This window comes from Pogoniulus pusillus, chromosome 26, assembly GCF_015220805.1.
Source record: "Pogoniulus pusillus isolate bPogPus1 chromosome 26, bPogPus1.pri, whole genome shotgun sequence".
Taxonomy (NCBI): Eukaryota; Metazoa; Chordata; class Aves; order Piciformes; family Lybiidae; genus Pogoniulus; species Pogoniulus pusillus.
The window spans coordinates 11,255,796-11,271,371 of NC_087289.1; the positions used below are offsets into that span (position 1 = coordinate 11,255,796).

General features: G+C 50.3%; 1 protein-coding gene across 3 annotated transcripts in view; it reads left to right on the forward strand.

The window, feature by feature from the left end:
• Nucleotides 1-386: 386 nt before the first annotated feature.
• TNIK (TRAF2 and NCK interacting kinase) overlaps nt 387-15,576 on the forward strand; it is a 200,852-nt gene continuing 185,662 nt past the window's right edge. The window contains exon 1 of one of the 3 annotated variants that reach the window (XM_064164894.1): nt 387-651. In XM_064164894.1, the coding sequence (XP_064020964.1) occupies nt 595-651 (57 nt within the window). In that variant the 5' untranslated portion in view covers nt 387-594. The remainder of the gene's footprint in view (nt 652-15,576) is intronic. The other 2 variants (XM_064164895.1, XM_064164896.1) reach the window with 2 other exon arrangements.

The following is a 15,576-nucleotide window of genomic DNA, read 5'->3' on the forward strand; positions in this document are numbered from 1 at the left end:
CAGCCCACTCAGGCAGTGGCAGGGCAGGGCCAGAGGATCGAGCCCACCACAGTAGGTATCGGAACAGGCAGGCCAAGAGGACTGAGCCCATCAGGGCAGGCAACATGGCAAGCAGGACAGAGGGCCGAGCCCCTCAGGCTGCGCAGCGCAGAGGCCCGAGACCACCACGGAGGCCGCTGCGCTAGGCGCGACCACTGGGCTCTGCCCGCGGGGCTCTGCCCGCCCTCTGTCCGCCCCCGCCCCCTGGCGGCGGGGCCCGGCGCCGCCCCCGCCCCGCGCCGCCGCCGCTGCCGCTGCCGCCCCCTCCTCGCTCCGTGACAGACAGCTCCGGCGGCGCGCTCGGCCGGGAAGGCGATGCGCCGCCGCCGCCGCCATCCCGGCGCAGCCCGCGGCGTGCCCTGCCTGCCGGCAGCCCGCGGCCGACCTTAGCCGCGCTGCAAGGCGGAAGGGCAGGGGCGGCGGTGGCGGTGGTGGCGGCAGCGGCTTCTCCTTCCCGGCGCTCCGCATGCGGAGAGGCGTTAAATAGCGCCAGCGCCGCGGCGGCCGGCACTGCCCGCTCGGTGGCGGCGGGGCCGCCTGGCCGGCGGCGGAAACATGGCGAGCGATTCGCCGGCGCGGAGCTTGGACGAGATCGACCTCTCGGCGCTGCGGGTAAGGCGCAAGGCGGGGTCGGGGCCCGGGGTGAAGGATGCAGGAGCGACCCTCCCCATCCATCTATCCATCCATCCGTTCATCCATCCATTCATCCATGCATCCCTCCCTCCACGGTGTGAGGGGTGCGGTGGGGTGCGGGGGCTGCGGCTGTATGTGTATGTGCGGCTGCACGTATGTAAATATGGGTATAGAAACGTGTGCGCGGGCATGTGCGTGCCCGCAGCCGTCTGTACGCATGTGTGCGCGTATATGTGTGTGTGTGCGTGTGTGTGTGCGTGTGTGTGTGTGTGTGTGCATGTCTGTGTGAATGTCTCCCTACAGATGTGTACCTGCCCGCATCGCGCTCCACGCGGGCAGGTGTGTGCACAGGCACACCGGCGCCGCAGTGCGCGTCTGCGTGCGGCTGAGCTTGCCCGGAATGTGTTAGGGGGGCACCGGGAGAACCGCCAGGAACGGTCCTCTGCAGCCGGGGTGAGGGTACCGCGAAGCCCCCCTGTTCGGCGGTGGGGCTGGGTAGTGCCTCCGTGCCGCTCCTGCACCGTCCAGCACGCATGCACAGACGGACAGGATCGGTGGCATCTCCCGGCAGCGCCCGAGATCCGGCTTTAACACCCGGGCACGGACCCCGCAGCCTTCATCAGGTCGCGCCGTGCCCCTTCGCTCTGCCTCCTCCTCACACTCCACCCCCCACCCCCCGCTTGGAAATGAAGCTCATCGTGTACCCTTGAAATGTCGGGCTCGTCAGAACGTGTCAGCCTCTGCGTGGGCTGTGGCCTGATGTCCCCCCCTCCGGTCTGTTTTCCTGTAACTTTCTTCTTTACCCCCATTTCTTCATCCTTTCGGTGGAGATAACAGCTATTTGGTAACGGGGATGGGGAGGCATTAAGAGAAGCAGCGTTTACTGGGGAGGCAACGGCAAGGCTGCTTCTCTCAACTTGCTGCCGTAGAGAAATAAATTAAGCAGAATCTGTCAAAGACTTGCACCAGAGTATTTTTAGAAATAATATTTTCTTCAGTGCAAAGAGAAAAGCTAAAGAAGGCTCTCTTGGTTCACTTGCCCTACTTTCTTCCTGGTGAGTTTCTAGTTGATGAACAGTGTAAATGATTGCTCAGCAGTGCACAGCGTAGAGGAGAATTGAGCTGGGGGACACACCACCCACCTTAAAACCAGATCTGGAGCTCTTGTTTCCCCTCTTGGCCGCAAGATGCCTTGGTGGGGAGGTTGCTGAAGCTGGCAGAGTTCATCCAGGAAAGCAGTCTAATTTTTTTTTTTTGGGGGGGGGGAAGGGGATCCTCCTCACCTCCTCTAAATAAGATTTACTTATTATTTTTAACATACGTGTTAGGAAGTTTATTTGAACTAGGGCACTATTTTGTATTCAAACTGTATCCACACGTTTGGTCGTTTGGGGTTTTCCTCCCCCCCCCGTGTTTGTGGCTTTTTAATAGCAACGCACAGCAGACACAGTCAGGGGTTTGTTTTCTCTTTAGGAGGAAATGTATATTCCCTCCCTCCCCCGAGACCCACTGGTCTGTGAGCAGAGCCGTGCTGGCGTTTCAGGGTAACTGGAGACGAGGGGGCCTGAAACCCTGACCAATGCTGGGATGGAACTGCAGAGCCATGTCTCCCTTCCCCAGCCCTGTCCTCCGCTTTCCCAGCAGTGACTTCTCGGGTGGAACCCCAGCGCCAGTGCTTCTGCCCCCTCTCAAGGGGAGAGACCTGCTTATGGTGCCTTCCTATAAATGATGAGCGATGGCTTGGTTTGTAAGCGAGACAAGAATAGGAGCTTAATTTGCCAAGGTATAGGTCTTCTTCTAAACTAAGCTCTTTTAGCACTTAGAATAATTGTTAAAGGTCATAAATTCAGCGGATAGGGCAAGAAGCGTGAATCATTCCACGGGGTCTGAACCAGAAATCAATAGTAAATTTGCTGCCTGAGCACAAAACATGGCAGGGAGGAGTAATTCCCCAAGCCTTGCAAAATTTCATTTATCAGAAACGAAATGTCACATTGCAGCGGGTTTGTAGAAGAGCCTGGATGGGGGAGACGTTGCTCTTGTGCCTCCGATTTGAAGGGCTGAGGGATGGCTGTGTGAAAGCCTGGGAGCAGGTAGTGACTCAAAACCTGGCAGAGGGATGATTTGTTCCCAGCAGCGAGGAAAGGAAACAAACGCTTGGGCCGCTTATCTCCAAGTTTTGAGTCACTGAAATGTTCCACGAGGCTGTGTTTTATGAGCAACAAGCAAATGCATATAAAAAAGGTGGACCTTTGACTGCCAGCTAGCCCCGTCCCTTGATTTGGCTTCCTTCCTGCTGTCACAAGGGAGGAAGGTGGAATTGCAGGATGAGAACGTGCCATTGAGGCTGGGCACGGCTTGGCGCACGCAGAGCCCTGCGCACCATCGCTGCTGTCAGCTCGCCTCTGCCCACTAGCTTACGGGGTAGGATCTGTAGGGCTGGCGAACGGGCACACAGGAGGTAGCAGGAGCTTCTGTTCTTGCCGTGCCCGAGTTTATCTTGGCCACGCAGTCGAGCTCCACCGCAGCAGAGCATCTGCCTGACGCGCTGGCAGCTGGGCCAGGAACAAAGCGCTGAATTCCGATTAAAATGCACGGCCTGGTGCAGTGAGTGGAGCACACTTGGGGCTTGCTCCTGCCTTCCTTTTGACATGTTTCTACCCATCGCTGTGCACCGTGCTCATTGCCGTGGTACCTGAGTGTCCCTGCGTTGGTACGGAGGGCTGAGCACGTAAGGAAGGGCAGGTTGGTGCCTTCAGCACCAGAAGGATTCTTACAACAGAGATCTTTCGCTGGTGGTGCTGGTAATGAGTACTGTTAATGTTGCAGAAAACCGTAATTTAAAGTGACGAGGCCATTGAACAGGTAGTGCTGCATATTACACTGACAAGGGGATAAGATAAACTGCGTTATAATGTTCTTTTGCACGGACCGGGAGATCTTTCTGCTAGTCCACTCAGCATGTTTGATAGCCGAGTGACCCGGCAGCGCTGTTAGCAGAATAATGATTAACGTGGGGGTGCGCAGGGGCTGTTGACAGGCGTGTTTCAGGAGCAGATCTCTGCAATAAAAGGAGAATGAGCGTGAGGAGGGATGGATGCAGTGGGCTGTGCTCTGGTGGGAAGCGCAGAGCTGATCCCAAGCAAGCAGAGAGATGGGGCTGGGTTTGGAGATTTTTCCCCCCCTTTATTTTTGTCTGGGTGAATGCAAAAGGCTGTCATCTCTTGCCGAAGGCAATGGCCTTGATCCTTCTAAAATATTCAGGTCAATAGCTTTTCCTCTGCTGCATCTGTCTGCAGGGCTGGGCCTCTGCCTGATGGGCTGGCAGTCGCCGTGGGCTCATCTGCAGTAGCTGCCACAGCTGGGTGCATTTCGGGTGCTCTGCCAGGTGTGTGTGAGGTGATAAAGGTTCTCGAGGTGGAAAACCTTTCTCAGGGAGCTGGTAACCTCCCAGGTGGGACTGACTTGGGGCAGGCAGGCCCACAGCTGCTCCGTGTTTGCTGGATGAGGGACTTATCCTGGGCGTGAGCACCCCAGTTAAAGGCTGGTTGCTTGCAAAGCTCCTCTGAGTTGTACGCTTTGGCTGTAGGTTTCCTGCAAGCGTGGGGACTTAAAAGGAGCATTCTTTGGGTAAGAAGTAATTGTTTTCTTCGTGTACCTGGATATTGCTTTTGTTTTGAGCTCATTAACAAAGCCCAAGCTTTTGTTATTTACTTTAGCGAAGTGCTGACCATGCACTTTCTGGGAACTGGATCCTAAAATCATTAATTGTTTTGGAAATGCCTGGCCCTTAATGCTTGGGCTTGGAGAGGAGACAGCACAGAATTAAGGAGCTGGTGGGTATTAGCTGTTGCTGGGAAGAATTGGATGAAACCCAAAAATGTCACTACTCTTCCTTTAGCTTTGCTTTGTATAGAAGTGAAGTTTCAGGGCCCATTCGTTTGCCTTAGTTGATCATTGTCAATGAAGATAAAAGCTCTCTTATTAAAAAAAAAAAACCCACAGAACCAAAATAAGCATGCTGGCATTGTCCTGTTTCCAGAACTTCATCAGTTTATAGCATATTTCAGCATCATTAAAGATTAAGGAGAAGTTCTTCTAATGGGGAATAAGCGCTGCAAGCCACCACTCAGGAGCATTATCCTGGCAGCAAAACGTTAGGTTTCTTCTTCCAGCACCTCCTAAAAAAAAACCCAACTCTGTAGCTCATCAGAATTTGGGCAGCTCTTGCAAAGGTCACCTTCTTCCTAAATAGAAAGAGGAACAAATTTGACTAGAGATGACTACTGGAGATTAAAAAAAAACAGATATGAAAAGCTTATTTGTGCTGTTTTACATGATAATGCTGCCATGCAAAAATTGGGACACAGCTTCAACAAGTAAATATTTAGAACTACAGTTCCTGAGGGTGGACACTCTCAGGAGTCTTCATCACTTTGGGATGTGATTTAGTGGTGAACTTGATAGTGCTGGGTTAACGGTTGGACTCAAGCAATTTAAGTTGGCCTTTTCCAACTTAAATGGTTCTTTGATTCCCCCTCTTCATCTGTCCTCTTCCAGTGTGATTCAGTGCATATGTAAGCTCTGGGCCATGACTCTGTCCATGTACTTTGTGTATTTTTTGAGCCCTTATTTTTTTATAACCATAAAACCTTGGCAGCACAGTATTGGTCTCTGAATCATCCCAAAGGGGAGACAGTGTACAAGTCTAAGCCTTTTTGTTTTTTCCTGCATTTCTCTCCCATTTCTTGAGCCAGGAGTGCAGATAATGGTGCAAACATTTATCTTCTACACATTCAGGCATATTCTTGTGTTTGTGCTTGTGTCAAGTTACCACGAGGGGTGTGTGGGGGTGGGTAAAAGCTGTCTTCTGTCTGTTTCTGCTTCATGGTTGATTATTTTTTGTGTCTGTTTGGAGTTGTGCAGCCCAGGTGCTGCTCCTCTGCAGTTTCCCATGTGTCCTTCAGCATTGGTGCAGTGATTCCTTATCTTTGGAGCTCTTCAACAACATGCAGATGTATGGTGGTTTTAGAGAGTCTTTCTGGTCTCACTAGTGTTCCTGTGCTGGTCAGCCATAAAAATTAATACTTTGGAGTGAATTTACAGCAAAATGTGTGTCTGAACAGGTTGAAGTTCAAGCTCAAGTGTTTTGTTGAGTCAAGGTTTGAAGCAATGAAAAGCGTATTTAAAGTGGCTGATTTTTAATACGTGCAAGAAGGAGTAGTTAGAAGAGGCTTTTTTATTCCTGGCTACTGAAGGTAGTTATCTGCTAGGCTACAGTAGATAGAGTGGTGCAGTTGTATGGGGTGAAAGGGAAACTGTTTCCATTTGATCTCTATGTAAATCTCCAGAAATGAATCACTCAGCTTAAGGAAGAGGTGTCCTCGGAAGCCATCATTCACATGGGGCCAGGTTACTATCACCTCCTGGGCTCCAGCTCCTCCTTGCAAACCCTGGCCTGACTCCTCCTAATGCATCCCCAGTCACTTTGCAAGGGTAATTATAGACATCAGCAAGAGTTCTCTGCCTCTGACCTGCAGACCAAGGACAGAGTATTGATCCCTGTCTCATTTCTTCATGCTTCAAATAAAAATGGGGAGAATACTGTTAGGTTTCCTATGCTTTCTCCAGTAAAAAGCTACAAACAAGCAAAAAGGTGCATGGTATAGAGGACCAGTGTTGAAAAAGCTGTCATATTGTGGGGTGGAGAGGATGAGCTTGAGGGTTCCTGACCTGTGTTCCCTGGCACATGCCATTTTCCCCTTGCTGTCAGCTGCAGAGGAGTCCCGGAGCATTGTGGGGCACAGCACAGGCACGTTGCAGAGCTGTGCTGAAAGTCACCACCATTCTCTCTCCTAGGGCTTTCACTGACTCTGTCACCACTGGTGGTGATTTCTGCCCCAGCTGCTCTGCACGTGCCCTCCTTACCCATGGGAAGCATAGAGCCTGCATGACCTGAGGTTTCCATTTGCTGATGCTCAGGCATCCTCTTTGTTACCTTTTACAGAGCCATTAAATCATGATGCAGGTCAAAAGCCACTAGCCTAAGTCATCGATAGCTCCATTAAATGAGGAGTTGTGTTTCCCACTTAAAAAGCCATAGCTTTGATTTCCTTCCATACCATCCCCTCTTCCTGCCCCTTTTTGTCACTCTGAACCATTTCTGCACGTGGAAACCAATGGGCTGGGCTCAAGAAAACAATTTATCCAGGTGAGGTTTGATGCTCTCTGTGTCAATCATTCATGATTCCTTAAAGGAGAATTGTTTGAAGAACGTGGTTCTTGCGAACCAGATTCTCCTTTCTGTGTTTATCCTCCACAGTGGTTTTAAGATGAGGCCTGTGAGGGGCTGAGCATCCCCTTCCTGCAGAGAGATAAGGATGCTCAGCACGTAGGGCCCTAGCCCTGGAGTGCTTCTGCAATGGCTCATTAGAGAAAGGAGAGGAGAAGCCACCAAGGTTGGAAAACACTGATAAGAAGTTTAGTGGAAGCTCAGTTATATCTCTGCACGCCTGATTTTGTTTTGCAATGGCAAATGAGGAAACCTTTGATTGAGACTGCTGCTCTCCTGTGTTAATTTTCTGCGGTGCTCGCCAGCAGTTCAAGGTTGTGTGTTGACAGTAGGTGATGGATGGTTGCAATCAGGGGGGCAGCACTGGAGTACCCAGATGCACCTCGCACGGCTGAGAACCGACATCTCCTCCTGCCCTACTCTGTGAGCGCACAGCGTGTGCTGCCCCATGCCCAGCTGCTGAGTTACCCTGTGTGTGCATGGTTTGCTCTGCTGCAGATAACCACCTCTCCTCTGCAGATAACCATCTCTGCTCTGCTACAGGAACCTTATTAGTTATTAATGGCTTCGTGCGAACACCACCCTCTTGCCAGTGAGACCCGAGCAGTTGATGTGGTCCCGTTCTGCCTCCATAACCACTCGGGCTGAAAACAGCTGTGGCCTCTGGCAAGCACAGGAGCTGCTTCGTTTGTGCAGTGAGCTGTGAACAGAAAGTTGCTCTTCTGAGCAGAGCCTTAGCAGCATGAGTTGAGCATCCTCTTGGTTCTCAGTGCTGCTGCAGCAAGGGTGGGTGGCTGTGTTTCTGCTCACGTGAGTGCACCTGTGGTTTTCAGCTTCGGAGCACACAAAACCTTTTGTTACATCGTCTTGCTTGCTTCCTCCAGCAATGACAGTTGAGAGTGCAAGAGGAAATAGATTGCTCTGAAATGAAGGCTTTTTAGAAGCCAGGAGTATGGCTGAGGGTGTGCATTCCTTCCTGAACTAACCAAGAATCAGAAATATAGCTCAGGTGGTAAACGCTTTTCCTCTCTGCCTTTTAAAAATTCTCTTTGCTCCTCGTTTTGAAGCTCAGCAGGAAGCAGCCTGCTGCCAGCCAAGTCATGTGTTCAGTGGCTGTATGGGACCATGCCCCTAATCTGCTGGATGGAGACTTTAGGATGCATTGGAGGCCACTGAGCCTTTGCTGAGGAAGAGTTCTCACAGCTTGAATCTACTAAAATGTGTCTAATACCCGCTGTAGCATGCTACAGAAATGCAAGAGATCAAAGCTTCAGAGGCATTTATTTTCATAATTTGTGGGTCAGATCCTTGCAGGACTAATTGGGGGCTGTTTGATGTCCAGGCAACAATAGGAAGCTCTGTAAATTGGAATGTATTTGGCTCTTCCTTTCCTCTTTTGTACACAAGCACAGAGACTTAATTTGATTTTGAGAGAAACTGGCCAAAGCAAAGGGACAGATCTCCTCCCTGCTTCACTGCTATATTTCTTACGTGTGTCACTCTGTGGGTTATGGACCTGATACAGTGACCTAAGCAAGTTGCATTTCCTAGTAGCTGGTGAACCTTCTGACACTGGTGCTCCAGGAGCTCACGGCCTGCTGATTTTTGCTCACCAAGCTTGCACCCCCCAAAGTCACAAACTGTGACGAAAGCAGAGAAGGAGCTTGGATGGTGCAGTTTGTAGCATCTCCCTTTTGGCTCACTAGTTGTGGTACCCAGGTAGTATCTGAGCTTTGCAGTGGTCACTCCCAAATCACAAACTGTGCTGAAAGCAGAGAAGGAGCTTGGATGGTGCAGTTTGTAGCATCTCCCTTTTGGCTCACTAGTTGTGGTACCCAGGTAGTATCTGAGCTTTGCAGTGGTCACTCCCAAATCACAAACTGTGCTGAAAGCAGAGAAGGAGCTTGGATGGTGCAGTTTGTAGCGTCTCCCTTTTGGCTCACTAGTTGTGGTACCCAGGTAGTATCTGAGCTTTGCAGTGGTCACTCCCAAATCACAAACTGTGCTGAAAGCAGAGAAGGAGCTTGGATGGTGCAGTTTGTAGTGTCTCCCTTTTGGCTCACTAGTTGTGGTACCCAGGTAGTATCTGAACTTTGCAGATGGTCACCTCCAAAACACAGTAAATTGAATATGCTGTGTGCTTTGTGGGGGCACTTATAAAGTTCTTAGATACAGAACACACATTTATACACACACACATTATATATACAGATACACAACACATGTATGTGTGTATATATATATATATAAATGTGGCCCTAACTGTGGCCCCTTGAGTGGAGCAGGACATTGTGGAGGGCCAGTGTGTCTAGGAATGCACAGTCTGTGTCCCTGTACCTGCCACTTAGACCTTCAAAACACAGACCAGACTTTCCCAATCTACTCATTTATGTGGGAAGTGATGATTTAGCCATGGACCTGTTGTGCATGTGAAACCTGGCTGGAAAGGAAGGGACACTGGCCTTAAACGTGTGTTTCTTGTGTTAATATCCTTCCATTGAATACTCACAGTAGATGTTTGTGGAGGAGCTTCTCTTAAGTGCCGACAGATGCCACCATGTGGGGAGGAACAAAGGCTGGGTATGCAAGGAAACCATGTTCTTGGAGCAAAACCAGAGGCCAAGGCAACAAAATTAAAAGGGCTTTGAATGCATTTTCTGGCTATGGAGGCAAGCTGTCTTGGTGCAATAAATCTGCAGCCTTTACGTATTGATTAGCTTCAGTAAACAGTGTGATGGCTCTGCTCTTCCCTTTGCTGTTCCACGGGGATGGGTGTGTTGGTATGCCTGAAGAGGCTGTAAGAGCTAAATAGGATTCCAGTAGTGTGAGCAGTGCTCAAATGCTCTCTGAAGTGAACCTTGCAGCCAATCTAACTCTCTCTGGCTGCTGTAAATACAAACACAGAGTGCCCCAGTGGTGACCAGGCTGGAAATGGCTGTCTCCTAATGGGCAAAACTGTGTGCCCTGTGCCAAGGGCCCTGCAGCCATTGCACCCTGCCCTGGCATCGATGATGTCTTCTCCTAGTTCATTGGCTGGGGTCTTGTGATGGGTTTGTTGTGTGTGAGGTGAGTGATAAGAGCAGGAATGGGGTGGGGAGGCTGGAGGCCAGTTGATGTTGAATCATAAAATTGTTTTTGCTTGGAAAAGACTTCTAAGGTCATCGAGTCCCAACTGTCAACCCAACACCACCATGGCCATTAATCCATCTCTCTCAGTGCCACATGCATATGTTTCTTGAACACCTCCAGGGACTGTAGCTCCACCACCTGCCTGGCAGCCTGTTCAATGCCTGACCACTCCTCCAGTCAGGAGGTTTTTCCTAATATCCAAGCTAGACCTGCCATGCTGCAGTTTCAGGCCATGTAGGGCTGCCTATCTAGAAAATGAAAGAAATGACTAGAAAAGGCTCCTTTTCTACCTGCCTTGCTTATGGCTTGTTAGAGTTTCTTCAATATTCACATGTCACTGGGCATAGTTTGAAGTGATTTTGTTTGCTGGGCTTTGTCCCTACCCTCAGAAGCAATGATGTGGTGTGGGAGGCTGAAGGTGGTTGTGTCTGAGCATAGAGCAAGCCCCACACCCTTGGAGAATTGTCATGTTAAGGTATGAGGAGAGCAGGAAGGTAGCAGGGACAGCAGCTTGTTGTCCCTGTGGAACAGCAGTGGGAGAAGGAATGGAGAGCTGGTTTAGATACTGTGGCTGAAAATGCAACCAGAAGACTTCCCAGCTGGACATTAGGAAGAAATTGTTCACTGCAAGTGTGGTCTGGCATTGGAACAGGCTGCCCAGGGAGGTGGTTGAGTCGCTATCCCTAGATGTGTTTAAAAGCCATGTAGATGTGGTGCCTGGGGATATGGCTTGGTGGTGGACTTGATGGGGGTAGAGTTGATGGTTGGACTCAATGATCTTGGAGGTCTTTTCCAACCTAAATGGTTCTGTGATTGGCATGCCCACATTTTGTGACAAGCTATAACTATGCAGCAGTGGAAAAGCTTTTCTAGAAGGGGTTTGGGCCTTAACATGCAATCCCAGGTTGCTCTGGAGACAAGGGATGGAAAGCTAGGATGGAGCAGATGTAGAATTAGCATAACAATATACCTTTAATTCAACTTGAAGGAAATAATTGAAGAGTAGTTGTCGCTTATGATGATGACCTCTGCCAGGATGAGTCATGCTGCAATATAATGAGTCACTTGTTAATGATGGCCCCGTTAAGGAGAAAGTGCCAAATCCTGGTAACTTCTTCATTGTGCAGTATAAAAGCCAGGATGAAGAAAGGTGTTCAGGATGTCATTGCCTAAAAAATAACTGATATTTAAGAGCACTGAAGCATCTTTACCTTGGCTCTGGGAGACTCTAGAATGAAAAGGCAAAGGCCCTGAGAAGAAATGCTCTGTCTTTGGCCTTGTTTTAAAAGAGCTCCCTGAGACACTTTGTGCGCATCCTCCCCCAGCCTTATGCGTTGATATGGTGTTGCCCTTGATGTGATGTTGCCTGAGGGTGGCTCTTCTTCCTGCCAGGCAGCTAGTGGGAGGGAAGTGTGTAGGTGCAAGGTTGTGCAGTGAGCATGGAAAACCATGGGCACCTTAGCAAAGGCTGTCCAGCAAGGGCTTAGCATGGGGAGAGAGGTCTTGGGGGCCATCTGACTGCTTGGAGAGCAGGAAGGTAGGAACATGGTCCTCCATGGGGAGATCTCTGTGGATGCAGGGAGGTCTTGGGGGCCACCTGACTGATTGGAGAGCAGGAAGGTAGGAATAGGGTCCTCCATGGGGACATCTGTGAATGCAGGGAGGTCTTGGGGGCCCCCTGACTGCTTGGAGAGCAGGAAGGTAGGAACATGGTCCTCCATGGGGAGATCTCTGTGAATGCTGGGCTGGAAACCTGCGGTTAGGAGGCTGGGGGAGAGGGAGGTGAAGATCTAACAATCCTTGTTGCCCCCTGCAGCGAGGGCTTTGCCAGGCAGGATGTCTCCAAGAGCTTATCTCTGAAGTTTGCCGAAGAGGTACAGGATGAGAAGGTTTTTTATGGCTGTAAGGAGCTCATGGTGCTCCTGTGGCAATTGACTTGAGCACTTGTTAATCATCTACTAGCTGTCTTAAAAGCTTCTAGTATTGACCTAATGCTTTTCCTCAGTGAGGTTTTGCAATCCACAGGAAAAAGTGAGAGCTTGGTGGAAGGTGCTTGTGACCAGAGCAGGAGATCCCCAAGAAGCCAGGAGTGGACTAGCTCCTGGGGTCAGCCTGAGTGTCGGTGCCTCAGGCATGCTCCTTTCTGCTCCTTTCACATAGCAGTGGGGCAAGAGGAAGGTACAATGGTGGGACATTACGTTCCTGGGAAAAGTCATCAAAACCCTGATGATGGGGTGATGAGATCCTGTGAAGTCCAGACACCAGCAGTTAACTTCAGAGGGGAGTAATTTTTCCTAGCTGTCATAATTGTCGAGAAGCAGGGAAAAAAGCTGCCTAGAAAGAGCATAATCCAAAGGTCAAGTACAAGACTAAGTAATGTATTGAAAATTCAGCAGAAAATATGGTGTTAAATACCTGAGGCCTTGCCTTCCATCTTTCCTGAGTGATGCACCACAAGAGTGCAGATCCCTAGGCTGCTTCTGGGTGAGAAGCTGTCTCCCTCCACTATCTTTCACCCCTGCCACCTGCTTTAAGCTGTGTCTTGCCCTCTGGACCTTGCCTGCTTGCAGTCCAGACTGAATTACAGGATCCTGCTGCCTTATGCAGCCTAAGTGTGATCCTTAGGCAGATAGGAGGGCGGTGGTGAAAGGCTGTGGAGGAAGGTTGAGGCTTGAGGAAATGAGAAGAGGAGGACCTGAAGGAGGAAGGCTTTGCACCCAGATGTTGCTGTCAAGGTGATCTGAAGAAACCAAAGGACACCAAATGTATAGGTGGTTGCATTGCAGAAAACTGATGAGAAATAGATCTCTCTTGAGAGATGGAGGAACACCTCTTCATGAAAAGAAGCTGCAGTGGGATCCAGATCTTTCCCTCCTCTTGTTTATTTGGTAATTCTCATGCTCCTCTTCAGCAAATTGCCACCATTAGCATAGTGGTCTCGCTGCTGTGGCAGCTTTTGGGAGCTCTCATGCTGCTTTTGCCATCCTTAGTAGCCTTAGTGCTAGAGGGAACCTACACTAAGAGAGGTTTTGCTCTTTGGTACAGCAGGCCACTGGCATTGGTTTTCACTGGACAGCTGGATCCTGGCTGCCAGCTCCACCGAGGGTGGACTCTTTGCCATGAGTGGAGCTGGGGTTGCTGCATTGGGAAAGGCTGAAGGATGGGATTGCTGTGTTAAGAAAGGCTGAAGAGTGGTTAAGCTGCATCTCCATCACTTCTTACCCATGTTCAAGCTTGGGAAGGCCCAATGTCCTTTACATGGAGACTTGTGCTTCCGAGGTGTACCCGCTTGCATCCTCTGAGAAGTGACTGGAGTAAAAGCACTGCACTTTTGAATAGGCAAAGCCTGTCCTGTGCTTCAAAGGGGGCGATGCCTTGTAGGTAGGCAGACCACCCCTCCAAAATCAGTGGTGTGGTTGATGAGGGAGGTGGGGCACAAGTTCCAAGCTGGAGTTGCTTTGAGACCCTTTCACGGTAAGTCATGGTTGATGGTCACCTCTTCCATGTTGCTGGTGTGAAGTGCCTGTGTGGAGGAAGTGTCCTCGAGAGAAGATGCAAGAGCTCTGCTCATTATCAGAAATGAGTAAAACTGCTCCAAGCTAATCTTGCTGCCTAAATATAGAAGTGGTGGGAGGGGGAGGGACTGTCTTCTGTGTTCGTTTGCCCTTGATTTTCCTGACATTTTGCTGCTCTATATTCTATGCCTTGTAGGGGAGACTCTGTGTCCTGGGCACACTGGAGCAATTCAGGAGAGCATAAGCTCATGTCAGGATCCACTGAGGAGCTTGTTCAGGGTCTGGTAGCCAACAGTTATTCGGGTTTATACCCACATTTTCCTGCTCCTTGCAGGGCCACAGCCTCTCTCTTGCTGTAATTTTGAAGCTCCCTCTGTAAGGGGTCTGAAGTGATTGTGACTGGCAGTGGGATGGTGCTGCAAGGTGGTGGGGGCTGGGGGCACCCATCCTGTGTGCACCTTGCCAGAGGGAGTCATGCCTTGAGTGAAGGTTGCAGCAGTTAAGAAAAAGGAGGAGAAAAGGTGGGGGGGAAAAAGGCACTTCTGAGACTTAATTACTGTGTTATTGTTAGTCAGCATTTAAAGCCCAGGTTTCATAACTGCCTTGTGATATCAGCATTTGTGTTCAGAATTATGCAAGCAGCTCACCTTGTGATCATGAAGTGCTGAAATGCTCTAATGCTCACCCCTCTGTTTCTCAATGGCTCCATAAAACCTCTTCTGCTTTCCATTAATTATGGAACAATAGGGCATTTTTCTCTTCTCTTTTTGAAAGAGATGAGCCTTTTTTTGTTCTTTTCCACCAAGTTCTTGGACCAGTTGCTCCTCTGAGACTTTCCTGTTCCATGTGGCTAAAGCAGGATGGACTCAACTTCTGTTGTTCATTACGTTGTGTTTAGCCACTCGAGGGGAAACAGGAGGTTTGTGGCTCTATCTGGGAGCAAAGGTCTTGGTGTACTGGAGCAGTCCCGGCTGGTGCAGTGGCTATGACTGGCACTGGTAATGCGATCTACATGCAAGGTTAGCTGAGGCGACTGGGAGAGATGGGAAGAGGGTGAGGTGGTTTTCATTCCTCCCCCAAAAAGCTGAAATATTGCATGGTCTGTAGACAGCTATTTTCCAACTGGAAGTGTCCGCTCACACCAGAAGAAAACCTTCCTGCATCCCACCGGGAGTGCTCAGAGTGTGTCCCCCGAGGGCTGCAGTGCCGGAGCAAAGCAGAGCAGATGTGCTGTAACTGAGGCCCTATGAGCTGGGCTCTAGTCTTAATCCATGGCAGTGTCTAGGCCTGGGTTTTCCTCAGGCCTTTAGGCCTGGAACACAAGGCCTGAGAGGAGAGGCTGAGGGAGCTGGGGGTGTGCAGCCTGCAGAAGAGGAGGCTCAGGGCAGAGCTCATTGCTGTCTGCAACTACCTGAAAGGAGGCTGTAGCCAGGTGGGGTTGGGCTCTCCTGCCAGGCAAGCAGCAACAGAAGAAGGGGACACAGGCTCAAGTTGTGCCCGGGGAGGTATAAGCTTGATTTTAGGAGGAAGTTGTTGGCAGAGAGAGTGATTGGCATTGGAATGGGCTGCCCAGGGAGGTGGTGGAGTTGCTGTGCCTGGAGGTGTTGAAGCAAAGCCTGGCTGAGGCACTTAGTGCCATGGTCTAGTTGACTGGACAGGGCTGGGTGCTAGGTTGGCCTGGATGATCTTGGAGGTCTCTTCCAACCTGGTTGATTCTATGATTCTGATTCTCCCCTCCACATCCAGCTTTTGTAGGACACTAAGTGTGGGCTTCTGGTTTTCCTTCTGCCACTTGGTGTCATCCAGAGGAAGAGTGGGAGAGGGAAGATGTTTCCCTTTTGTGGTGGTAATTCTGCAGGTGAGTCGCTAGAGGTAGTGGTGTCTGCTGAGCACAGGATGTCAGGGGTTGGAAGGGACCTCCATAGATTGAGTCCAACCCCCGTGGCTGAGCAGGACCATAGAATCTAG